The sequence below is a fragment of the Pseudorasbora parva genome, chromosome 7 (genome assembly GCF_024679245.1).
Source record: "Pseudorasbora parva isolate DD20220531a chromosome 7, ASM2467924v1, whole genome shotgun sequence".
Taxonomy (NCBI): Eukaryota; Metazoa; Chordata; class Actinopteri; order Cypriniformes; family Gobionidae; genus Pseudorasbora; species Pseudorasbora parva.
The window spans coordinates 17863561-17891215 of NC_090178.1; the positions used below are offsets into that span (position 1 = coordinate 17863561).

At 38.7% G+C, this 27655-nt stretch overlaps 1 protein-coding gene across 1 annotated transcript in view; it reads left to right on the forward strand.

Annotated features, from left to right (window-relative positions):
* The window catches only part of me1 (malic enzyme 1, NADP(+)-dependent, cytosolic), a 109009-nt gene that overhangs the window by 7076 nt on the left and 74278 nt on the right, over positions 1-27655 (forward strand). Inside the window, exon 2 of the mRNA XM_067448384.1 lies at positions 25476-25609. Within this exon, the coding sequence (XP_067304485.1) occupies positions 25476-25609 (134 nt within the window). The remainder of the gene's footprint in view (positions 1-25475; positions 25610-27655) is intronic.

Sequence of the window (27655 nt, forward strand, 5' to 3'; positions counted from 1 at the left end):
CCCATTCAACTTGCTGTGGAAAACAAGAGCTCAGTTGGAAATGTGGCACCTCCTGGGCTGAGCATTGGAGACTTCAAGGCCCCCTTGTGGTTGTTATTTGTGCCAATTGCCTCAAAGTGGCGCTGACCTATTGTAACAGGGAAAGAGCTATTTTGGGAAATGCATCTGTTAGCTTCCCCTTTCATTTCAAATTGCAGTTGCTACATGCTCTAAAATGTTCAGGACAAGTGATGGCCATAACATAAAAATGGTTTTGGCTGCCACGCACAATAGTGTAGTTCCAGCATCTACCAGCAGGGGCTATGTAGGCTAACCAGAACATTGGTTATTGATCTTGCTAGGTTGCTAGGTAATCTTTCCAAAATGGGATTGACAGTAGCATTCTTATGACAACAACCTTCTTTGCAATTGTGAACAAAATTGTCTACATTGGACAAAATTATTTTCTATTTTAAACCTGCTGTCTTACATCTGCCTCCCCTACACGCATGCTTGTCTTGCTCCATCACAAATGTGGTATGTTTAATCTCAAAGGGGGTTGAGGTTTTCCATAAGACATATAGTTTTTCTTCTTGAAGGTTAGGCGTGAAAGAATTTAATCTTGCTTGATGTTGACATTTTGACAATTTTTTGTATGAACCCGATAAAAAAATCTGTTTTTCAGTACAGTTCACTAATATTTTTTTTGCACAATTTGTCAAAATTTCACTGTCTGCAAGCATGAATCAATTGATATTTATTTACACACACACACCTTTCCATGTTTCCATGTTTTATGGGGACTTTCCATAGGCGTAATGGATTTCATACTGTACAAACTGTACATCCTATCCCCTTACACTGCCCCTACCCCTGAACCTACCCATCACAGGAAACATTCTGCATTTTTACTTTCTCAAAAAAACTCCTTCTGTGTGATTTATTGGATGTTTTCCTCATGGGGACCTAAAAATGTCCCCACAAGGACAAGATTTTCAGATATGGCCATCTTTGTGGGGATATTTTGTCCCCATAATGTAGGGATTACCAGGTCACACACACACACGCACGCACGCACGCACGCACGCACGCACGCACGCACGCACGCACGCACGCACACACACACACACACACACACACACACACACACACACATTTTATATTAACTATATAACATTATAGACAGTGATATGTTGCACTGTACTGTATGTAACCCAAGCTTAAATCCTACTCAGTCCTTCATATTTTCATTCCATTCAATTCAGTTCCACCAAAATGTTGTATTTTTTCAAGTGTTGGCAGAGACCATTACATTTTTATCTCCTCCCTTGCCAGATGCTCTCTTCCAAAATGACAAAAAATAAAAAAAATAAAAAACATTTTTTTGGGTGCTTTTATTTGAATGCTAATTTAGATGCAGAGGGGTGCTTAAAGTAAATCTTTATTGAAGAAAAAGCCCAACTTTATGCTGAACCACCATGGTAAAAAATGTTTAAAATGTTTCTTGTCAGAGACTAATGGGTTTGTTTCTGACATTAAAACTAACAGATGTTTGGTTGAAATCTCAGACATTTTAATTAGTTTCACTTCTACCCTAGCCTAAGCTCTAGAAATAATCTCAGGGCGTTGAGGATGCAAGATAACGTGAGCTTCTGGAATGTTGTAATTTCAACACTTATTTAACGAATTGTGCTCTACATCACAGAATACTGTATGTGTGGGCATTACAGAAGATAAGGACATTGCCTATACATGCAGCTGAGATTCTTATAAATGTGTGTGTTGAGTCAGTATGCTAATGAAGGGTTGATGGAACAGACTTCGTTTTGTCTGGCCAGAGAGCATCGAAGCTCTCAGGGAGGGTCAGGTGCTGCTGTCGGTCACCTCTCTTTCTAGGTGGGCTCCAGGAGTGTGTATATATGTATGGCAGCCCAGGTGTGCCCAGGTGTATATGGGAGAGGAGACTGACCACCCACGGGGTAGAGGTAAAGCATTCCAGTGCTAGATGAGTGAAGTGGTTAAATGAGGAAAGGGCTCTACTGTTCACAGAGAGATTCAGTGCCAGTCACCCTTATCTAACTCCTACACACATACACACACACTCATGCATGCACAAAACAGCCTCCTGATCGCAATCTTCCTGCTCATTTGGGCTTCACATTTTTTCTCTTTGACAAATTGTAAAGTTACATACAATGTCTCAGCAGAAAAGTGTTTTCTAAATGAGAAGTGATGCAATTTATTAGAGTAATTTAGTTTGAAAATGATAGTCTAGATATTACAATATATTTTTTCCCATAATGATATGTACAGGAGGCAATTTTATTCATATTTTTTATAGTATGCATTTAAAAAAAACAAATGCATTTTGACAATTTTTGGTCAATAAACAAATTTGATTGTTTTTGATTATTGATATCACTGATTATTTTGGCGACTACAATAGCAAATAGTTCAGCTTTTCATGTGCAAATGTTCAGCTAAAAATAGTTAGAAATGTTTACCAGACTCCTTATCAGAAAGAAACCTAATAAAAGGCATTTAATTTAATTTAGTGAGGTTTAAATTCCCAGAAAATTATAAAGTGCACTTGAGGCCAAATAATTAGCCCATCTTATGATTTGCACACAGTTATATGCATAGGTCTCCCACAATATGACCTCTGCAAATTATTTATATTTTTTAGTGCATCCAATACTTTGAGGTCATTTGAACTAATTTACATGATCAGGTTTTTAAAAATCTGACTCTTTCGGCATGTTACATTAATACACCAGTAGGTTAGCCTGGATGCCAGCGGAACTTAGCTCCGCCGACAACATTTTTAGGTCAGGAAGTTCGGTCTGGACTCGATCCGTAGAGGAGTTATTATGCCCGGACAGAAACTGTTCGGACCAATCACATTGTCACGGCGATGATTGACAGGTTATCACCAGAAACGTAATCAGCCGCATCATCAAAGAGTGCTTGGGTTGAATTAGTTTACAACAATGATGGCTGGTGTTGAAGAACTGAGATGTGTAGATTCCGCCATCGCGTCTGTTATAGAAGAGATCGACATCGCATTCATTTTAAAAGATGAACAGAAGACCACGATCAAGGCATTTGTCGATGGGAAAGATGTCTTTAGCAAACTGTAGCTCTGTAGTCTGTAGCTCTGATTGGTTGTAGGTCTATCCAATTGAGGTCTTTCTGGTGTCAGTTGAAATATGCCCCAATAATGTATGAGTGAATCATTGAACAAATTCATTCCAACTGATTTGTTAAAAAACACACATTCATTCAGGAACAAATCAAAGGACTGTCTTTATGATAAAGTCATTTACTCAGTTGATTCATTCAAGCACACTGATTCCTTCACCAACCAAACATCACTGTTTGTTGCTCGGAGACCCACACATGTTATTTTAGCTGTGAGAAAACCAAGTGGCAATGTTATGTCCTAAAGGATCATTGCCCAACATTAACTTCCTCTTTATTAGATATCAATATCACATTCACAGTCATTCCGCCTTAGATCCACTACATGTTTTCTATTTCCCGCTTCGTCACAACCCTGCACTGCTCCTGTGTAAAATATAATATGATTTGACAAAAATTGATAGAAGTGAATAAGCAACAAACATCACGTATTTTTTGATAATCAGTATACAAGAATTTGTAGCTGTCCAATCTCATTTATTGATTTTGAACAAGGTTGTTTCTCTGTTTGTCAAAGTTGATTTTAAATGCAAATTGGTTTTCTTTTTGGTCTATCTGTCATGATTTAAATAATAAGGCAAAATAATTTATGCCAGACCTAAGGCGATATAGTGATGGACAGCCCTAATGATAGCGTATATGTTCTGGAATGTTTTGACAATTTAAAGGTCAACCAACTTACTACACATATCAGGGCTTTACAGCACATTCATATTAATGTCTATCAGTAACTTTGACATAATCTTTGTTTTTTGTTTTTCTTGGCATACATAATCTCATGCACTAAATGCTTAAACAAATTAAATTAATATATTAATTACCTATACTAAGTGTCTTGTGAGGAATGGGTGAGAATAATTGTATTTTAAGGGGCTCACAGGATTTTAAATCTGCTCTGAATTGTTTGCTTTCTTGCCTTTAATGCTCAAACTTCCTTCAGAGTTGTCATAGTGTTTGCTCAAAGAGAAATATTTTTTTAGGCCCTTAAGTCTACCTCGTTTTTGTCTTTAGTTTTCTTAAAGATTTGCAGTTTTTCACATGGATGGCCACCATGTGGGTGGGCATGTGAATAACTTAACTAGATGTAAGCAGGATGTGAATTAATGGTGTCAAATTAAATTCCCAGCACAATAAAGCCCCAGAGGAGTGATGCTGAACCTGTGTAGAAATGAGGTTCAACAGTCACACTACGTCAGCAATCAAGAGTCAAATGAGTTAAGGTTCATACACAAAGACTAGAACATGTCCCAAAGTGTGTTCATAAAGATTGTTTTGTTAAAAAGTCTTAAAGGGTTAGTTCACCCAAAAATGAAAATTATATCATTAATTACTCACCCTCATGTCGTTGGACACCTGTAAGACCTTTGTTCATCTTCAGAACACAAATGAAGATATTTTTGTTGAAAGCTGATGGCTGAGAAAGGCTTCAAAAAGGCCCCCATTGGGATTCAGTACATTTCAACTGACCCACTCACAAGACCCATAAAAGGCACTAAAGACTTCGTTACAAAGTCCATCTCAGTACAGTGGCTGTACAATAAGTGTACCAAGCGGCGAGAACAGTTTTTGTGCGCAGAAAAAATCAAAATAATGACTTTATCTGCCAAGATATTGTCTTCCGTGTAGGTCTCAGACGTGAACTCACCTGGAACTCACGCGATAGCGGCGCTCCTCCTCTTCCGGGTCATGTATTCGCTATGATTCGAAAGGCGGAGCTGCGTCATATTCTCGTGCATGCGTCGACAATAATTTGGTGGATTATATCGTTATTTTGATTTTTGTGCGCACAATAACTATTTTCGTCGCATTGTAAAATTATTGTACAGCCACTGTAGTGAGATGGACTTTGTAACGAAGTCTTTAGTGCCTTTTATGGGTCTTGTGAGTGGGTCAGTGGAAATGTACTGAATCCCAATGGAGGCCTTTTTGAAGCCTTTCTCAGCCATCAGCTTTCAACAAAAATATCTTCATTTGTGTTCTGAAGATGAACGAAGGTGTTACAGGTGTCCAACGACATGAGGGTGAGTAATTAATGAAATAATTTTCATTTTTGGGTGAACTAACCCTTTAAGCTTCTTTCATACAGAGGGTTGATCCCAGAAAATTGCCATAGAATTACTGGCTTTGGTCCCATAATCTCTGCTTGCAGCTATATTTAAAAATGATTTATATAAATGATTTAAACATGTTATTGTAAAATGAATGAGCACTCGTAATGCTTAATCAAAATAACTTTCACTTTCTCTTGCAACAACATCTCTTCTCTTCTTTTATGACATGCTTACTGGTGCAAGGGCTGGGCAACCTGTCACTCACATCAGAACACAGCAATAGTAAACCACAATGATCCAATCCAATCAATTCCCGATGGAAGAAATCATGACTACCCTACATTAGAAGCCGTTTCACGCAGATATACGTCATAAGTAAAAAAAGACAGTCCCAGCTTCCGTTTTATGCTGACTTTAACTTTATGTGTGGAAAGTTCCTCAAGTTCAGCAAGCATTTCTTTATTTTTTCAGTTTTGGCAGTCTATTCCTTTGGCAGATGCTTTCAATGACATAGCCAGCATTCTTACATAATTGTCACAGGAACTGTTGTTCCATTCCTGTTAATTGTTATCTCAAAGTAAAATAACTTACCTCATTATACTCTACCACTTATCTGCATCAACTTAAACATCAAGGATGTTTTGAAAGCACTTATTTAAGTGTTTGCTTGGAATATCTGTTCCTTCTTTTCATTCAGTAATATATGAAAGCATTGTGAAGTTAAAATACTTCAAAGCTTTCAGAAATAAAGAAATGGTTTGATATTTATCATCTAATGTTTGTGGTAGATGGTAATCTCTGGAAAAAATAATCTCCCTTGTGCTTTAGTATATGTCTGAGAAATGCCTCTTATCATGGTTATCGCCTTAAGAGGGCTCCTGCTGTGTCTGTGTATTTGGGTTGTATGTTAAATTACTTTTGAATGATTCTTAGATCAAGGCTAGAGATGCAAAGAACCAAATGGCTCAGCCCAAGGATATTATCGTTAACTAAAAGCATTAAAAACTTAAATAAATAAAAAATATATATAACAAAAATGAAATAAGTGAAAATTTGAAATGTTATAATATTTAAAGATAAAAAAAACCTCAAGTGATAAATTAATTTTACTAAATGTTTAACTGAAATGAACATGAAAACGAATAATATAAATAAACAAAATATTAATAAAACTAGAATAAAAAAATAAATCATAATAATAATAATATAGAACAGTTAAAAAAGGCATGGAAGAATAAAAAGTGCAAAAATGAAACAAAAATCACTCAAAAGTGATATGAGTATGAAACCAAAATCTTCACAGATGACTATGTAAAAGAAAAAAAGAGACTCTGCATCAGGAGATGTACACAAACCAGTGTAATGTCTTGCATCTATATCTGTTCTCCTCAAGCCAACATGTCAGACTGTTACTTTTTTCAGGGCTCTTTAACTAACAAGTCCATTTATACATCCCTCAGATGGGACTACTTTATGTGAAGAAATGAAATGTGTTGAACCCCATTTCTCCTTGAGTCAAAATGAGAGTGTGGGTTGAAACTAACACAAAGGAATAATATCCAGCCTTTTCTGGATCTGAAACATGATTTGTTGGACAGCATCACGGCATATGGAAGAACGTTTAATGAAGCATCATGTTTACTTTTCCTGTCTTGCAAAGTGCAGCCAATACTTTTTTAACATTGTCACTGCCCTACTTTGTCAGTTCGTTTAGACCAGCTTCTGCAGGATGCCTGTTTGGCTTTATTTATTACTGTCATTGGTGTCTGCTACATGAGGTTTCATGAATGGATGTGAGGTGAAGTGTCCTTGTCACGGCACAGCTTGTAAAGCAAGTGGAAAAACAACAACAACAACAGTACTCTTTAACAATACTGAATGTTTGGAAAAGTCTTCTCTTGGCCCATAATTCTCTGATGTTTGTCACAATGGCAAAACCATTTGAGATCAATTAAGATAAATGCCATCTTCTATCTAAACAAAAACAAAAGGCAAATATACCAGTTACCCATGATTCACGCAAATGGACCTATTTGGATGAACAGTTTATGGAGGAATTCATCTGTCAGGCAGATAGCAATTTAGTCTTTATATTGAGGAAGTGAAGCATTTGAAGGATGCTGGTAACCTAAGCAAGGTTATAAAAGCTTTCCAAGGTTAAAAAACAATATTGTGACACTGTGAAAAAGAAGGCTATTATGGTGTCAAAACATTGTACAGAAGGAAATTTTATTTAAAGATATGATGTGCACATTTGAGGAAAAATAATATGAAAAGAATATGAATATGAAAAACAGAGAAATTGATTTCACAGCTTTGTGTTACTACAATCCCCGATACCGCTTTACAATAAGGTTTCATTTGTTAACATGATCATACCTGTTAATTTCAACAATTAATAATACATTTTTAAAAGCCAAAAGGCTGTTAACACAATCCACTAACAAGAACACGTTTCATTGAATTATTGAACTAAGATTTTTTTTACATTTTTTTATTTTTTTACTAAGATTAATAAATGCTTTAAAAATATAATGTTCATCGTTAGGTCATGTTAGCTAATGAATTATGGTCATGTTAATTAATGTTAACAGGAAGGGTCTTATAGTAAAGTGTTACCATCATCTTTTTCTGCGTTTTAATTAGATCTCCACATACTGTATGAATTATCAACCCTCTTATATAACTCATTTAAGTGCTGAAATTAAATGATTCTTCCAGACAATAAAATTGGCTCCTTTTGGAAAAAAATTAATGTGTGCAGTGTCCATTTGACTCTTAACGGCCATTAACATCAAATTCATGAGCTAGCTGTCAGATTGTATTGTTCTCGGGATGGTCAAGTGCAGCAACATTTTGAATGATGATCAAATTATTTCTAGAGAATAAATAAAGCACAGCCTGATTAATGGGTATAGTGTGATTCCCAAACAAAGGACTCTTATTAGCCAGTGCTTTCAAACCGTTCAAGCCGAACATGTAATGAAAAAAAGAAATGTAATAATGGGAGTTTCATAAAAATATCTAATATTTTATAGGATGAATGTGACATTTCACTAACACGTGGTGTCCAACACATACTCTTTCATCTAGTTGCTTTGAACAGATTAAATTGAATTGTAAGCTTTCAAGTCACTTACTGTTTTCATGAGCAGTCATTGCTGTCACTTGAGTATTAGTTTCTTTCCATATTCTGAGGTCTTATTTTACAAAGTCCTAGCCTGACAAGCCAGACCCACATCAAGATGTTTGGTCTGGAAACTCACCATTGATAGGGCTCAATCCGAGGGGCGGGATAAACGGTTGTCTTTCAAACTCCCTCTGCACGTGATAGGATAACGCTACAACCAACCAGAGCAATGTGAAGAGGAGCTAGTTGGCCTGACCAGAGTTTGGTTTTTACAGCTCCGAAGTGTAAAGACATTCGCGGCAGATTAGATTTGCTGCCACTAGGGTGCGTCTAGATTTCTAGGCTAACAAAGTCCAGCTAGTATTTTTTTTTAATAAAGTATCTTTTTTCTTCTATGATACACAGGGTGCTTTGTTTCAACTAGCCTTGTCACCTAGGATATTCTCTCTGTTACTTTTAAACCCAGTCCTTTGTGGTTTCCTATTTAGTCTTTTGTCTAGTTGTTCTGATCCTGTTCCTCAGTGTGCTGATGAAAAGCTGGAGAGACTTATTTTGAAGTACAAAGAGATGATGACAGACCATTTTGCACTGATAAAGGAAAGTGTTAAACATAAAAAAGAATAAAAAAATACAAAAAACAGACACAGGGTTGATGTACTTGAGAACAGATTAGGAGCCTGACCACGGAGTGAGTGCTTGGAGGGATTGACTGCATAGTATTTGCCCGGCCTTGACTCTCTCTTGGCCACAAGCTCTCTGAATTTTTATTTAACATACATTAACAATTGGATCTTCAGAGTCTATATCATTTAATAAAAGATAGGATGCCTTCCCCTAATTTAAATAAGATATAACCCCAGTTATGGGGGTGTTGACTCTGACGTTCAGGTTTGGCCGATGACATCTTATTTCCTCTGTCTGTTTAAAAAAAAAACCATTGAAATTAAAGTTTTGTGGTGTCATATGTGCCATAGTGCACTACGCTGTAAAAAAATAAATAAAATAATGGCTCCAATTGAAAATTTTCTAGTAACTGATCACATCTAAATTTTTAATTTGGCCGAATTGAAATTCTGTGAATTAATGCAAAAATTAAGGTTAATTCACAGAAATTTGATTCGGCCAAGTGAAAAATTTAGATGTGATCAGTCACTTTTACAGTGTACTAAAGATTGGCAAAACTGACCTTTAGCTGATAGACAATTTAATTTACAGTCTTTCTTTTCTGGGAAAACACTGCAAAAATATAAATAATAACTCTCACTGTGCTACACCCCCCCCCCCAATCATAATCTTTCTTGGATAAAAAATATTACAATTATTATCATGGTTTATGGCTGTGACTTAGCTAATCTGCTTTTTTAGAGGGAATGCGCCCTACATGCACTACATCAATAAAGCTAGAAGCAATAAAAGCAGCCAGTGATAAAAGTTATCTTCAATATGAATAATCTCCTTGTATGTCACTTTGACCGTTACACAAATAGCAGCTCTTTTTTATTTAACAGAATGTACACTTTAAATTGATGGATTAGACAGCGCTTTTGTACCATTGTTAGAGGTCGGGACCGAATTCAACGCTGCCTTTTTCACTGCAAGTCCAACACCTGCAGTCCAGGCCTGTAAAGATTTCACTTACTGTTTAGAACGGGACTATTAATGTCCACCAACCATCTTAGACCCTGCTGGGCTGAAAGAACATTTTACGACCTTACCAGAAAGCATTGAAAAGCCCACCTTTTACAACTTTTAGACATTGTTAGCTTAGTGGACCACATTGACAAGCATTCTGAAAATAGAATTGGATGCAGAGGAAGGGGAAGGGGAATTTCACTGGTACATGATTTGTTTGTGTCCCACAGCTATGGCAACCCTTCTTACAATCATCTCACTTAACACAGCAGGGTCAAAAGTCAGATTGCAATTTCTAACAATTAAAGGAAGTAGATGGCTTTGGATTGCTGTTTTTACCGAATTTGCTTCTCTGTTGCTCTGCTGGATTGTGGATTTGCAGATATGAATAGTGACAATAAACAATGCTGCTTTGTGTAAAAGTATACTTTAAGACATCGAAGACATGCACATTCAGTCAGCTGCAAAAACAATTCATAAAGATAAATTGGTAACACTTTACAATATGGGTGCACAAATATGCATTAATTCATGCTTAACAAATGCACAGATAATCATGAGTTAATGTATTACTAATGGTGAACTAACCCATTTATTAATGATTACTGCATCAATAACTAATGAAAATTATATATGATTAATAGATTAAGTAATCTTTAATTTGTTATTAGTTAAATGTGTCATAATGTATTAATTCCATAATAACACATTAAAATAACTAATGATTTAAATGAGTGTGTTAATTACCACAAGGGGTCAAAGCCATGCATTTCAACTGTCAGTTGTCTGCTTTAATTAATCATTAGCTAATGATTTATAAAGGTATCATTATGTTATGAATTTACTTGTTGGGGCACATGACTATTAACTAATTGATTAAGTAATGTTCTAGTGGTTATGAGTTTTGAATTAATTTTGAATTAGTTAATAGTCATGTGCCCCAACAAGTAAAGTCATAGCATAATGACACCTTAATAAATCATTAGCTAACAACTGACAACTGACAGTTGAAATGCATGGCTATGACAACTTGTCGTAATTAAAACATTAATTTACATCATTAGTTATTTTAATGTGTTATTAAGGAATTAATACATTATGACACATTTAACTAATAACAATTTAATGATTACTTAATCTATTAATCAAATAGAATCTTCATTAGTTGCTGATGCAGTAATCATTAATAAATGGGTTAGTTCACCATTAGTAATACATTAACTCATGATTATCTGAGCATTAATTAATGCATATTAGTGCACCCGTATTGTAAAGTGTTACCGATAAATCTGTGTGCCTGCCCTTTTGTTTTTGTGGAAAAAAAGTTTTATGTTTTCTATGACAATTCATCAAGTATTTCTGACATTTCAGAGAGAAACGAGTAGAAAAAAATAAATGCAATAAAAGAAAACAATGCTGTTGACATCATCTTTTCAAACTCACCACAATGACTTGACCTTGTTGAAAAGACCAGTTTACACTACATGTCCTTTCCGGTGTTACAGACATAGTGACAATTAATTTGTTGCAATAAAAATGCTAATCTTTTTGTCCTCTGATTCAGTTGAGTGCAAATATAGTGATTTCTTTTTGCTCCAGCTTAGGAGGTAAAAAAATGCATCCTTATAACTTTAAAGGGTACATAACACACAGTTTCTGCCAGTTTCATGTTAATCTTGAGTACCTTTGGAGTAGTATTGCATCCTTCATATCGCCGAAGAGTCTTAGGCCTTGTCCACACGAAGCCAGCGCTTTCCTAATCCGATCATTTTTTTTCCTCGTTTCAAGAAATATCTGCGTCCACACGGGATTAAGAAAACGGACTAAAAACGATGTAGTTTGTATGCCAGGCCAGTGTGTGGCGCTGTAATTCTGCCACAGAAATACACTAAAAACAGAGAAGAAGAGTTGTGGCTAGCAGGGGTATAGCAGTGGTCGGAGGTGAGCCAAAATCTCACAATTAAATAACAATAAATACATTTGCTACTTAACAGATGTGTTTTATTAATGCCTACACCTACCCCAACCCTAAACATACCCTTACAGTAATGCAGATACGGTAATTAAATGCCGCGATATTGATGTGCGCATGCCCAGTGCCCGTAGTTGTATCCCTTAAACTCTTCACCGTGCTGGACGTAGTGTGATGACATCACCGTTTCAGAAAATATACGGATTCGCTGTACACACGAAGACGGAAGATGACCGTTTTCAGATTTATCCGCTTTGGGACCCAGCTTAGAAAAATATCGGATTCATGCTACAAAACACCGGATCCGTGTGGACGAAACGCTGATACGGTACAAAATGTATACGTATACAGCTAAACGCGTCTCCGTGTGGACGGGGCCTTAAGTTTGATCATATTTATAAAAGACAGATAGGCTGTACCGATTCTTTTCCGAAAACAGTCAAGCTTGTGGTGGAGGCCTGCAGTAGGCGGTGCTTCCATAGGCGTAATGGATTTTACACTGTACAAGCTGTACATTCTATCCCCCTACACTGCCCCTACCCCTAAACCTACCCATCAGGAAACATTCTGCATTTTTACTTTCTCAAAATTTTTTTTTATTTAGTATGTTTATAAATCCATTTACATTTACACACACACACGCACGCACGCACGCACGCACGCACGCACGCACGCACGCACGCACGCACGCACGCACGCACGCACGCACACACACACACACACACACACACACACACACACACACACACACACACACACACACACACACACACACACACACACACACACACACAAAAATATGGACGTAGTGTCCGTGACGTAAAGTAGGGGCGAGCTGGGCATTGCTATCTTGCTAGGGCGTCATTGTGCATCACGCCTGGATAACAGAAAATAGGTGACGCAATGACTATAGACGGCGGATAAATGGCTATCCACCTGTCACTCAAAGTAACCGCGCCCTTAATTATTTTAACTTATTTTAATTATATAACTTTAAGGCTTTATATAGCGTAAATAAATGAGTTATAAATTCACCCCCCTCACAGTTGTCATGAAGGACAAAATTAGCCTTATAGGCCAAATCCACAATTTGTACCAGGCTGTAAACATGTTTTTTTCTGCTGTAAAGTTGGGAATTTTAACATGGGACTCAATGAGATTCTGCTCCCTGTCGAGATTCAATGAGATTCTGGAGCCTGTCCCTAGTGACCAGTCGAGGAATTGCAGTTTAAATGACTTCCGTATTGGCTTCAAGAGAGATCGCGGGAGGTTGCCGCTTGGTCAACTCGCTCTGATTGACGTGCGCACACGCTTATCCATGAGAAGTGCCCATACAAGCAATTCCGCTCTTTATGATGTCATACAGGGCAAAAAAAAAAAAAAAAACACCTTTATGAAACTGATGGAATGTATTTGGCAAAGAAATACTCTGTCATACAGTGTAAATAAGTCAGAAGGCATGAAATAGTCAAACGGTCAAAATAAATATAGTCTGATGTTCAGGATCAAAGTTTTTGTTCGGTTTGAGTTTGTTTTGTAGAAGGATCATGCAGGAGCTTGATTCAGAGCAGATCAAAGAACTGAGAGCAAAAGCCATCAATGTCCTTATTGCATATCTCTTTTTCTTGTTTTCTCTTTCCTTTAATCTTATCATTGAATTCCTTGTGGCACTTTGCCTTCAGCAGTGTTTTCATCCAACTGTAGCAAAAGACTTATAGAACTTAAAGAATGTATATTATAATATACATAATTCACAATTTAGTTAAATATTTAAAGATGTTTCGCAAAATATTTTCTTTATTGGATTCTTTATGGAGCTGTCTGCATACTTTCAGTTTGCTGAATTCAGGTTTCTGCATTTTTGCTTTAAGATGTAACAGTAAGGGAAAGACAATATTATGTTTAATTTTGCCTTCTAATTGGTGAGTGCAAAAAGATACAGATAATGTTACAGATAAAAAATAAAAAGATACAGATAAACACATATTTATTATATTAATTCATCACAATAAAAATGAGCCTTTTAAACATGGAAAAATATAGCAGCTATATTTTAAGGGATATATAATTAAAAATTGATGCCATCCAAAAATAAACGTATAAAATAAAATAAAAGTATAAAACATAAAAAAATATATTTAAAATAAATATTTAAAAATTATATCTTTCCACTGGAATATCACCAGACAACATTTTTTTTTTGTGTATTTGTGGCCTCGATTAAATTATAGTTTCTTGTTATTAAAAAAAAAAAACAGCCCAATAAGATAATTACCAGAACTTGTGATGTATTACTCTTTAAAGATCACAGTTTTTCATCACCATTTTATAATTTTGCTAAATATAAGCCAGCCATAAAATCAGAAATCTTTTTTCCTTTCCTGGTGTTGAGAGATAAGTGGAGAAGTGATGTGATTGTGTGTTGTTAGATCACATCACATATTGATGGTTTTATCATTGAGTGTTGTGTTTAAAATCTCTGTGGAAATTATCAAGCGGGGAAGTCAAGAATCTGAGTCATCGTTCTGGTACCATAAGTTTGCTTACCACTAAAACGCCCACAATTCATAAAACACAGCGCTGGTTTGTAGCCAGACAGTGTATTATTGATGGAGGGGGATTTCTGCACTTGCTTTACTTTGCTGATGTTCACAATGATGTTTACTGATGCAGTCTTCGCTTTTGTTTGTACATGTGAGTCACACTCTCCTCCAGCTGCTGAAGAACTGAAGAATTTTAGTTCTTTATCTTTATTATTGATCACTGTTCAAGAACATATTTTTGGCATTTGGCATGATCTCACATGTTAATGGTGCACATGTGGATCTTGCTTATTGCACTTTCCTAAAGGTTTACACGTGTTTGTCTTTCTGCATTTGAGGTGATTTGCTTCTTGTATTTGTGATATGTTATACTTTCCATTAAACTACATTTTTTTAAGCAAACCAGAACCGATGAAATTTGTTCTGAAGAACCTCATGCAATGTCATCATAGTTCCCTTTTGTTCAGTCACTCCGATTAACGTCAGTGACTGACAAATGGGGGTTTCGCTTAGAAGCCTATCATCTTCGAGATCTAGAAAGTGCCCAATGGCAGTGCCAATGCCATGGGCATGTGAGATTTGCATGCGTAACTCCACCTACCCACGTGAGTATAAGGAAGTAGCTGGCATGATCACATTATATTTTAGCTTGTGATCCAAGGGTTACATACCTCTTCACTCCAAAAGCCTTCTGAGTTATCTGTCAGTTCTTCGAGACGACAAGACCTTCCAGTCGGTGTTGTTGTCAACGGCGCGTTCCAGCGATAGCATACTTCCTGCCTGCTGGTCAGAGGATACGGTATCCAGTTGGTGTGTGGTCCCTGGGTGCTTCGGCATCGACTGTGAGGTTATCCTCTCACAAAAAGAGCTCACACGTGGCACATCCTTTTCAGGATGTCTCACCCAAGTGCTTCTGGGTGTGGCCGGTCTCTGCCGCCTTCCGATGGGCACTTGCACTGTCTGACGTATTTGGGCTTTCAGCAGGCTCAGGCAGTGCTTGTGGATGAGTCGTGTTCCCACTTCGGGAATATGGCCATCTCCGGGTTGCAGTCGAGACTCAATGAGCTCCGTGCGGCCGCCGGAGTGAGAGTCCCCTCCTCCCCGCTTCCGGGCTGTCCGCTACACCATGGTGGGGTCTAATGCCCCTGTCATGCGTGCAGAGATCGCTACCCTACTGGTGAAGGGCGCGATCGAGGCCGTCCCTCCAGCCGAGATGAAGTCCGGCTTCTACAGCCCTTACTTTATTGTACCCAATAAAACCTGTGGATTATGGCCAACCCTGGACCTTCTCAGGCTTCCGTTCAGGATGTTGACTGCGAAACGCCTTTTCGAATGCATTCGTCCACGCGATTGGTTTGCAGCGATCGACCTGAAGCACGCATACTTCCATGTGTCCATCCTTCCACTACACAGACCGTTCCTATGGTTTGCGTTTCGAAGGGCGGGCATATCAGTTTGCTGTACTCCCATTCGGGCTAGCTCTGTCCCCTCGCGTCTTCACGAAGATTGTCGAGGCAGCCCTTGCGCCACTCAGGCAGCAGGGGGTTTGCATCCGGAACTATCTCGACGACTGGCTCATACTGGGCCACTCTCGGGAGCAGGTGTGCGAACACAGAGATCTGGTTCTCCACCACTTAGCCCATCTGGGCCTTCGGGTCAACCTGGTCTGGTCGAACCTCAGCTTTCTACGGGCAGGTATTCCCTTAGAACGAGTTTCCAGGCATGTTGTTTTATCAACAGATGCTTCCACTACGGGTTGGGGTGCCATGTGCAATGGACATGCTGCCGCGGGCTCCTGGACAGAGAGCCAGCGCCGCCTGCATGTCAATTGCCTCGAGTTGCTGGCGGTTCGGTTCGCCCTGCACCGCTTCCGAGCATTGCTGAAGGGTCAACATGTACTAGTCAGGTCGGACAACACGGCCATTGTAGCGTACATCAACCACCAGGGTGGTCTACGCTCCCGCCGCCTGTCTCAACTCGCTCGCCATCTCGTGTTATGGAGTCAGAAGTGCCTGAGGTCCATTCGTGCTGTCCATATCCCGGGGATCCTGAACCGTGCAGCCGACGAGCTCTCATGGATTCAGCCAATCCTTGGGGAGTGGAGACTCCATCCTGAGTCGGTCCAGCTGATCTGGGATCAGTTCGAGGATGCGCAGGTAGATCTGTTTGCCCTCTCTGAGGACATTAAAGTTTTCTAAGTCTAAGTCTAAGTCTAAGTCCCACGACTTGTCCCATTGCAACCTGTACTATTCCCTTACCGAGGGCACACTAGGCACGGATGCACTGGCGCACAGCTGGCCGCAGGGCCTACGCAAGTATGCATTCCCCCCAGTGAGCCTTCTTGAACGTGTTCTGTGCAAGGTCAGGGAGGACAAGGAGCAGGTCATCTTGGTCGCCCCGTATTGGCACGGCCAAACCTGGTTCCCAGAATTAGTGCTCCTTGCGACAGCCCCTCCCTGGCTAATTCCTCTGAGACAGGATCTCCTCTCTCAGAGACGGGGCACCCTGTGGCACCCATGTCCTGATCTTTGGAACCTCTACGTGTGGCTCCTGGATGGGACGCGGCAGGTTTGAGTACCCTACCACCTCTGGTGGTGGCTACCATCACTTCCGCTAGGGCCGAGTCCATGAGACAGGCCTATGCGTTGAAGTGGAACCTCTTCATCAGCTGTTGTTCTTCTCGCCAAGAGGAATGGAAATGCCCGATCGGGTCGGTGCTGTCATTTCTCCAAGAAGGGTTGGATCGAAGGCTGTCTTCATCCACCCTGAAGGTTTATGTGGCCGCTATTGCCGCCTATCATGACCTCTTGGACGGGAAAACGGTAAGTAAGCACGACCTGGTCATCAGGTTCTTGAGGGGCGCTAGGAGACTACATCCTCCTCGTGCTCCTCTCATACCCTCTTGGGACCTCTCAGAGGGCCCCATTTGAGCCTTTGCGGTCAGTAGATGTTAAGTTCTTGTCTATGAAGACAGCGCTTCTGACCGCGTTGGCCTCCATCAAGAGGGTAGGGGACCTGCAGGCCTTTTCGGTTGATGAAGTGTGCCTGGAATTCGGGCCGGGCGATTCTCACCTAATCCTGAGGCCTGAATATGTGACCAAGGTTCCCACCACTCCGTTCAGAGACCAGGTGGTGAACCTGCAAGCGCTGCCCTTGGAGGAGGCAGACCCAGCCTTCGCACTGCTCTGTCCAGTACGTGCTCTCCGCGCTTACGTAGACAGGACGCAGTGTTTCAGGACCTCCGACCAGCTCTTTGTCTGTTATGGTGGGAAGCTGAAAGGGAAGGCTCTCTCAAAGCAAAGGTTGTCTCACTGGATTGTGGACACCATTGTTTTGGCATACCAGCAGCAGGGGCACCCATGGCCCCTTGGGGTTAGGGCACACTCCACTCGGAGTGTGGCCTCCTCTTGGGCTTTAGCGCATGGCGCTCCGCTAACAGACATCTGTAGAGCTGCAGGCTGGGCGACACTGAACACATTTGCCAGATTCTACAATCTTCGAGTGGAGCCTGTATCCGACTATGTACTCGCCTCTACAATTGGCCGGTAATGGATTGGCTCAGGTGTCTTCGCTTGCTCGCCATTCCCTACCGGGAGAAGAGCCCGTACGGCCCAAACAAGGACCTTCCGCTCTTATTAACGTCAAGCCGACCCATACTTGAAAAAAACTCTCTGAAACTTGTGAGAAACCGGAAGGAGTATTTTTTGACTCAGAAATACATCAAATTATACTCATACATTTATTTTTTCCGTGGAACAGCAGTGTCCTTGATTTAAAAATATGTATATATATTTTTTATTTTCATATTTTGTGTGTGCATACAATCAAAGTCAATGTGGTTCAATGTTGTTTTGGACCTCATTGACCCTTATTGATTGGGCAAAAACTTACTTTGTGTTCTGCAAACGAAACAGGTTTTGAGGGAAAGTAAATGATTAGGATTTAAATTTGTGGGTGAACTATACTTTTCATAAACTATTCTGATGTCTCATAGCTTGCTTCTTGAGGATATCGAAATAGCAAACATTCAGATTTAATCGCAGTACCAACTCCACCAAATCTGATGTATATGCTTTAGGCCAATACAAAATCCACCACACTATCTCCACGCGTTGCTTTTTGCCTGTGTCCTAGAAGTCACATCCTTCTTGGCTTTATTACAGCTCTGAAATGGCTGCTTGTGGACTGAAGAACGTGGGAAGATGCATGGCATTAATACAGCTATTTAAGCAATGAGGGTGTTTATGAGAATAGCATGTGCTCATTCATTCCCTGTTTGGCCAGCTGGAAAAGTCTAGTCTGAGTTATACCCTGTGATAAATTCTGCTGGAACCATGTGATTTTTTTTTTCTCACATGAGTGAGTCCGCTTACACCTTTTAAATGTACCCTTTAAAATGACCCTTATGCATGATAAATTGAGAATCACTTTTATTTTATTGTTTAAAAAAGAGATCACGATTCTCTTAAGTTTATGAATAGACAGCTAAACTAAATCAAATGTAATTTAGAGGTTCTGACAAAATGTTAATTGTTGCAGTCTAAATATTTTAATTGGCTTGAATTCATTGTTTAAAAAAATTGGTTTGAATGAATGATTCAATGACTCACTCATAAAGACTTCACTTGTTTCATTAATGGATGAATCAGCATTTTTTTAAGTTTATGCATTTATTGGATAGGACAGTAGAGAAAGAACCTTGAGCAGCGTATCAAACTCGGATCGTCAGAGGTGCAGTTGTGTTACATGTCGGCGCGCTAACCACAAGGCTATTGCCACAGACGAAGCAGCATTTTTAATCTCTTAAAAGAATGATTTAATGAAAAATACTTTTTTAACAGTCATTTTTCACCCCCTATTGGGGTAGTTGTGTAATTGATACAATCTGAAACATCAAGTTACTTTCAAACGGCGATTTATTGTATTTTGATTACTACCGTAGACATTGGTTAAATCCATATGATAAACTTTTATTCCAGTACTTCTGTGATAATTTGAATGATTTTAACACATAAATAATAATTCTGTGTGGACTGTTTATAAAGCAGATGACAACTGCTCTCTTTGGTTCAGTGACGGTGTCAAGTAGATTTTAATGTTCCGCTGTGATCACACTTGTTAAAGGATATAGACATAGCAATTTGCAAGATGAGTCTCAGATAGCTGGGAAAAAAACATCCTCTGTCATCCTCTGTGTCTGATCACTTAGCATGGTTGTTTTATCAGGTCAAAGCTTTCTCTTAGAAAACGTTTAAGTGTTTTCACTTAGATGAAGGACTTGGACATAAGAGAAATGTGAGAAGCACAATCAGAAGAAAAACTTTGCCTCTGATCTCTTTCTCAGAAATCGAGCCAGTGTGTATATTAGACTGACATGAACGATTTCCTTTCTCACGTCCCTTTCTTATTTTGAGAATCTGAAAAGGGTCAAGTAGCGAGCCCTGCTTCACACCATGATTTCCGTTTGGAGCAAGATTTGCAGTTATGTTTGATGTGTGAATGTTGGACTACTGTATGTATGTGTATGTATGCATAGTTGAGTGTTTCTTCAACTATAGGGACTTTGGCCCTGTGGAATTTTAGAAAATAAATTATCTTAAGATACTCTTTTCACACGCTCATTTATCATTCGAATGATCAGACATTTAGTTGTCCTCTATGAATATACAACAGCTTTTTAAGGTGATGCAAATTCACACCACATTTTCAATTCCATTGTATAAAATATTTCAGTATTTTTATCTGTTTTTATAAAATAGAGACCAACCCAACATACAAGTAGACAAAGTTGAAGAAACACCTAGCAGTGCTTTGGTCTCACTCCAAGAACATTAAGTATGTCCAGAATATATGATAAGAAAAGTCACATTTCAATGAACAAGAATGGATTTTTGGAAGCAGAGGTTATGCAATGGCTCAGCTAAAACGTTTCTCATCAGTGAGATCACAAAATGCAATACTTCATCCAAAGCGGCTCATTATAGTGCCACTGACAGTGATGTGCTTCACGGACTCTCATGTATTCTCCATTACATGATCAAAAAACATTACTCCCACTGTAAAGTTCCATTGAAGAACAGCTTTGCTTTGCTTTTCTGCCTTGGTGCTTTTTTGGCACTCTGTGAAGCAGCTGCAACTTTTTCCGCGTACAAGTACTGGGAATTTCAGGATTCAGATTGAGTTGTTTAAATTGGAATCCCCGAGTTCTTCAACGTGACCTCTTGCTTGAAGCTACGATAAGCTTTTGAAAGCTGTAGACTTATTTATCAGTCAAAAACCAGGCTTTAATGTTTGCCACAAAGTAGTAACTTATAGTGCTGTGTTTGGGGTGGTGCTGGTCATGGGCAAAATAGAGGAGTGGTTGCATTGATCTTGATATTACAGGTTGGCATGCACAGCAGCTCTCCTTGCTTGAGCTTGTGTGGGCATAACACACGTTGACGCACAACACACTGGCGTCTTTTATGTGGCTGTTGCACATGTGGAAGCATTCACACATTCCTGCCCTGCCTGTCCCTTTATTGCTACAAAAAGCAAAGCTGTAACAACCTGAGCTAATAAACATGGCAGGGCCTCTGATATCAGTTTAGGTCTTAATTTACCCATTATCATATGCATTTTCTTTATTCTGTAAAAAAAGAAGAAAAAAAGAACAAGAAAAAAGAAGATGATGGTGAGATGTCCCTGTGTTGTTTGGATGCCATTCTTTTGTGTTCCTCAGAAAGAAAAAGTTATAAATATTTTTAGGGCTGCATGATGAATAAAAAAAGAAGCAGAAATCGCAAATAAGGCTGCAATTTATTTAAATAAATATATTTGCTACTTTTTTTTAGTTCTACAAGAACTCATCTCTGCATCTGTTGAGTTTGGGTTGCTTACAGTATAACACACATTTGGATGCAAGTGCTTATAATCCAGCTGTTATCAACAACAACAAACAAAGCTTTAAAGTCATCATGACATGTTCACAATGGCTTCACCCTATCAATTTACTAAATGCATGCTAGAGATCGTATTGTGAACAATTCATCCTTGCATATTTTTCGTTTAACAAAATTCTAACTTTGTAATGTTTAATCAGACTGGATAACAAAAAGGATCTTGAAAAAGACTGTATTTACTGTAGGTCTAATTATTTATTTTGCTTTAACCCTGCAAACTCATGTTAATCTGGTCTATTTCTGAAGGCCATGCCAACATCTCAAAATTGAATCAACTAGAGAATAGAACCGAGTCCCCAGCATCTATTTTTCTCCTTGAAAATCTTGTTAAACTTGGGTACATCACGATATGGAAGAAAATATCTGTTGCTACTTCCGTTCCATTCAGCCAAAATAAAAGCTTGATGGCTTTGTCTTTGAAAGCAAATAAGCCACGAATATTAGTATTTTGATTTTAGCTTCAACTTTTACTTTTTTTTTGCTGTTTTTTTTTTATTTTACAGTAAAATTTTACAGTAGTAATATTTCCTAGTTTGTTTAATATTTTAATTTAGTAATACTAATAATAATCCCACACTGTAAAAAATTATTTAGAAAAAAAGTTACCTGGTTGCCTTAACATTTTGAGTTCATTGAAATTAAAATTTTGAGTTATTACAATGAACATTTTTTGAGATTCGACAACCTTTATTAAAATATTATTAAAAGATTTTGTAAGCATATTGGATAATTGTGTGTGTTTTATTTCAGATGACGCAGTGAAACATGCCAAATAGTGCTATTTTCATGATTTATCAAATGTTTTATGTGGTTCAGATACAATAATATTTTGAGTTTCTATTTGTTAAATAAATTTCCTTCATTGTATCAACTCAAATTTTTAATTTCAATAAAACTAAAAATTTTAAGGCAACCAGGCTACTTACTTTTTAAACCAACAAAAACCACCACATTTTTTTTTACAGTGCACAGATTAAAATGTTTATTTTACAGTGTATTTACAGTGTATATATAGTTTACGTATTGATATGTAGTCACAAAGATCTGGGCCAGACTGGACAGCTGTACAAACAAGCACAGCAGAGGTTTTATTTTATTTATTTATTTTTTGACAAAGTTGTGCAGCCCTACTGGTTTGGAGTGAGATGAGGGTGAGTAAAATATGACAAAATGTAAGTTTTGGGTAAACAATCTATTAGTAGGTAAAGTGCTATTAAATGATGCATCCATCTGGACAATACACACTTTTTACTTGTCTTTTAATCTTTTCATATGCCACAGTTTGCAACCCTTTTTGATAGCAGCGCTACTGTTGTGTTAGGTATAGAGCAAAATTTGCAAGTCTCACACTCCACTTGGTGTCAAAGCAGAGTCGCTCTTAACCAGCGCCAAGCACCTCACCAGTTCCCACGCCAGCCCCGCCAGGACTCATTGCTCTAATCTTGCCATCCATGCGTGCCATCAAACAGACCACTTTCCCCAGTCCAGTCATCCGTGGCTGTGATCAGAATGCCAGTCCTGGGGCCTGTGGACGTGCCCTCCGGAGTTCTGCCCACAGCTCCATTGTCAGAGACGTTAATTTGCCGCTTGGGCCCGGTTCCACCGATGTCTCCATTACACATATGACACAAGGAACCATTCAGTGTTTGTAGAGCTGTTCGAGTAATTATATTTGGTTGAGCCGTTCTCAGTGAGAATCCCTGTTGTTATGCTGTTGCTTGCAAGTCATCTTCAGTCTTTTCGAATCACTAGTTACACGATTAGCAAGCACTTTTAGGCATTCGCTTGTGTCAGTAGAGGTCAATTAAATGTTTATTTAAGTCAAAGTTGTCTTGGATATGTTTTCAACACAGTTCCAGTCTCTAATATACAGTATATTTAGTGTTTTAATAACCCTACAAACCAACAGAAAGGAAATCTGATGTAATCATAAGTGTCTAGGGATATAAACCAGAATAGAGAAAATAGAATGTCCGTTGCAAGGTTGCAATTCAGACCTGGCAAGATGGCGGTGACTTTTTGAGGCTCTTAAATACAAACCATTAGTGGCTCACTGCACAGTTATCTTCAGAAAATGACAGACACGATAGAAGCTAAAAAAATAGCATCCATTGGCTTCTGAATAATAAGTCTGTATTTTTAGAAGCCAAAAAGTTATATGTGTAGATGTCACAAATGAGTTTTGTCCAAGGAAGTTTGAGGATTTTACATTTCAATAAATAGTAAAACTACTTTTTTATATATATATATTACATTTGATTTACCTCTCATGAAGCAGCAGAAAAATTCTCAGAATGTTTACATGGCAAGTTTCTTTGGGTCTCAATTGCGTGAACACCACATCTTATTGCACGTGTGCAGACTAGTCTTCTCATGTTTATGAGGCCAAAATCATTTTTTTTTTTACAAACAGACCACTTAACATAAGATGAAAAAGGGCCGAAAAGCCAAGCTTGCATATACTTGTTAAAAAAGCAAATCTAGCACAGCCTTTCTGGGTTTTGGGCCTTCCTTAGTGGTTCCTCTGAAGGAGTAGCCAGAGGCGCAATGATGATGCAAGTCTGTCATTAAGGAAAAGACAGGCTAGCTTCAAATGCCACAGCTTTTGCTCATGACAGACATTCATGAGTCTTGTAATACGAACTCAGGGCTCCCTGGCTGTAGCATTTACTCTGTAGAGGTCAGGGTCAGGGTAAATGTCGAGGGTCGCAGCAGCAAAGCAGCAGTCTTGGCCTTTTGGCTGTGCACCACACTGCAGTGTGATCCAACCGTGACCTCTGTGACCTTTCTTAGGCTTTGCTTGCATTACAGACTTCCTCAGCATAACAAACAGTGAGTGTGGAAGAGAACTCTATGAGAACAGCAACAAAAGACCTTTTAAGTCATCTGAGACACACGGATAGGGATTTACTTAAGCTTTTCAAAACAGTCTTTTAATAATACAGCTGCTAAAGCTTAGCTGAGTAAAGATTAATTATTGAGATGAATGCAAAGTATATATGTTTCTTATTACTATAATAGCATTTGTATTTAAGTAAAAGCTGTGGATTCTTTTAATATCTATTAAATTGTGTGTGTGTGTGTGTGTGTGTATGTGTGTGTGTGCGCGTGCATGCGTGTGTGCGTGCGTGTGTGTGTGTATCCATTTTTAAAAAGTCACATTATTGAAGTAAAAGTCACATTATTGTCTTATTTTAAATGTAACAGTGCACATTAGTGTCAGCTCTCAGTGGTCAGTAACTGTAGTAATTACATCCACCTGTAGTCAAAAAATGTGTCCCATATTTAAAAAAAATTAATTCCTGTTAAAAAAAAGAATGCCTTAAAATAACCCATATGTCACCCATGCTTCATTTAGTACAAGTGGAATATGCATGAATATGCAAATAAGACCCGCATCCACTCACTCATACGGGTTTGTATACAAGTTGATGTATCAGAATGGTTATGTGTTTTATGTATCACACTCTACAACATCCTTATCCTTTTGCTTGACTAAGTTATCAAATCAGCTAATAATTTGTTACTAATGTTATCCAATTAATTTTCACAAACCAATTGGAGAATTAGTTCATCGTAACATAGTAAAATATGGGAAAGCAGGGCACAACCAAACACTTTTTTAACTTTCTCCGTTTGTGTAAATCCACTTGTGGTTTAGAGTATTTATTATTTACCACATTCATTTTTACAAGTAATTTTGCTATGGCTAAATAATTGTTCACTAATAGCTTTTAATTTTTTTTTCTCTATATAGTATTGGTATGGTAACAAGTAAATACACCAAGCAATCATGCAAGGTAGTTTCTGATGCAAGAAACATTGGTGATTTCAAACTGTTTTGAGACTATTTTTCACTGCAACTTTAAGAAGAAAATACTCAGCAATGGTGTTGACTTATGAATTTGCACATGGTTTGTCTTAAAGCATATTAAAAACACCACATAGACACATACATAACATTAAAAACTTGATTTTCACCACAGGGGGTCTTTAATAGTTGACTTTCCTATGTCCTCTCTGCAGGGGATGGCCTTCTCCCTGGAAGAGCGCTTGCAGCTGGGCATTCATGGGCTGTTGCCTCCCTGCTTCCTCAGCCAGGATGTGCAAGTATTGCGGGTCCTCAGAAACTACGAGCTGAAAAAGGATGACTTGGACAGGTGAAGAAATGAATACTGACGTCCATACTGTTGCTCTCAGTCCTGCTTCATCAGAATTACTCTGTCCAATCCATGAGTTGTATTCTTTGACTAAATTTCACACCAACAGATCACAGACATGTTATGCAAAAGTGTTATAGTGTTATGTTCTTTCCCATTTGCACAATATAAGTAGATCCTTTGTTCCAGCAAGAATGATTTTCATTTTCTTCTCTTTTTTGCTTTCCCTATTTTTCTGAACTGCAAAGCAAAGGGACATCAAGAGTTGATGAGACATAAAAAGCATTAACAGATTGTCATCCAAATAACATCAATAGGTCTTTAATCAATCTTGTGAATTCACATTTTCACAGAATTGATTAGTCCCTGCAAGGGATCTGTTTTGCAACCCATGTTTTGCATGCCTGACTTTAAAAAAAATATATGTTCCTGTCATATCTCAAGGCTACTAGTCACGTAACAGTCTTTGGTTGCAGATAGTGGACGCAGTTTATTTCTGGATGGGTCGCTTTCAGACGAACGACCCTGACCTTGGCACTCATATTTCTGACTGCTTGAGCAATGAGGGAGCCTTTCCCAGACTATCAAAGTTATTTTGATGTTTTGCTGCCTGAATTTTGTGAAGAGACAGGCAGTCCGCCAACATTTTTAACAAACATATTTCAAGTTTTTTTTTTTACATTCATTTGCTTGGATAAACACAACAAATAGTTTTGACAATCTGTTAAAGGGGGGGGGGGGGTGAAATGCTGTTTCATGCATACTGAGCTTTTTACACTGTTAAAGACTTGGATTTCCATCCTAAACTTAGACAAAGTTTCAAAAACAAATTTTGGACGTTTGATGGAGTACTCCTTCCGGTTTCTCACAAGTTTCGGAGAGTTTTTTTCGAGAATGGGTCGGCTTGACGTCGATAGAGCGGAATGTCCTTGTATGGGCCGTACGGGCTCTTCTCCCGGTAGGGTGCGCGCGCGCGTGACTAGAGCGAAAGAAGAAATGCACGCCCATAAACACTCGCTCAGGTGCAGATCCAGTCGTCCGTGAACACTTATGTCAGTTATAGTCCGCGCCGCGCTCCACTTAATTCCTATGGGTGACATCAAGCAACTTCAACGCTTCAGCACAGCATTCCGGGAAGGCAGAGCTGCATTTGAACCGATTTGAACGCAGAAATGACGGGAAGCTTCACAACATCGCTTCAGTCGTGTCGCAAAGTGGATTTCCACGGTCACTGCTGTCACAGGACTTCACTAAATCATACCAAAGAAGTGTGTTTTCGACAGAGCGGTCCCAGCGATAAAGGTTCGGTCCTGCTTTGGAAGCAGCCGGTGAGTAAAACTGCTTCAAATGTCTGTGCTGTTGGTTATCGTCGCGTGAGTAAACATCAGTAAACGACATGATCGCGTGCTTTGTCATTCAAATGCGCTAACGGTTACTCCTTTGTTGTTCTATGTATAACGTTACACTACTCTGACGTGCAAAACCGTTTTGCTTGCTACTGCTAAGGTTTAGTCGCATCCAATAGTCCATAAACCGAATCATGTTCTCATAAACTGCGAGTAAAGACACAAATGTTGACAGGCCACTAAATACAGTACATACCACAGAGACGGACGTCCTGCTGTTGCTGTTTCTCCTGTTCAATATATTTCAGCCTCCGAATGTGATTCTGGATCATATATGTATTAGCTGAATCCGATCGATAGCCATGGGTTTCTCCACGCTTGATGACGTCACCGCTTTGTGCGCATTCGTCATTCTTTAGCTCCGCCCACACGATACGCCTCCAGGGGCTCGTTTTTTCCAGAAAGACTCGGTACAGCCTATATTTCTTACTTTTCAGAGATATGAAGGATGCAATACTACTCTATAGGTACTCAAGATTGACATGAGATTGACTGAAACTGAGTGTTTCACCCCCCCCTTTAACAAAGTGCAGCATAGCCTCTGAAACCTGTCTGAAAAGTCTCTGTCATACAATACAATAGAAAGAATAGAGATCTTTGAGCTATATTCATTACATAATGCAAAATTAAAAAAATAATA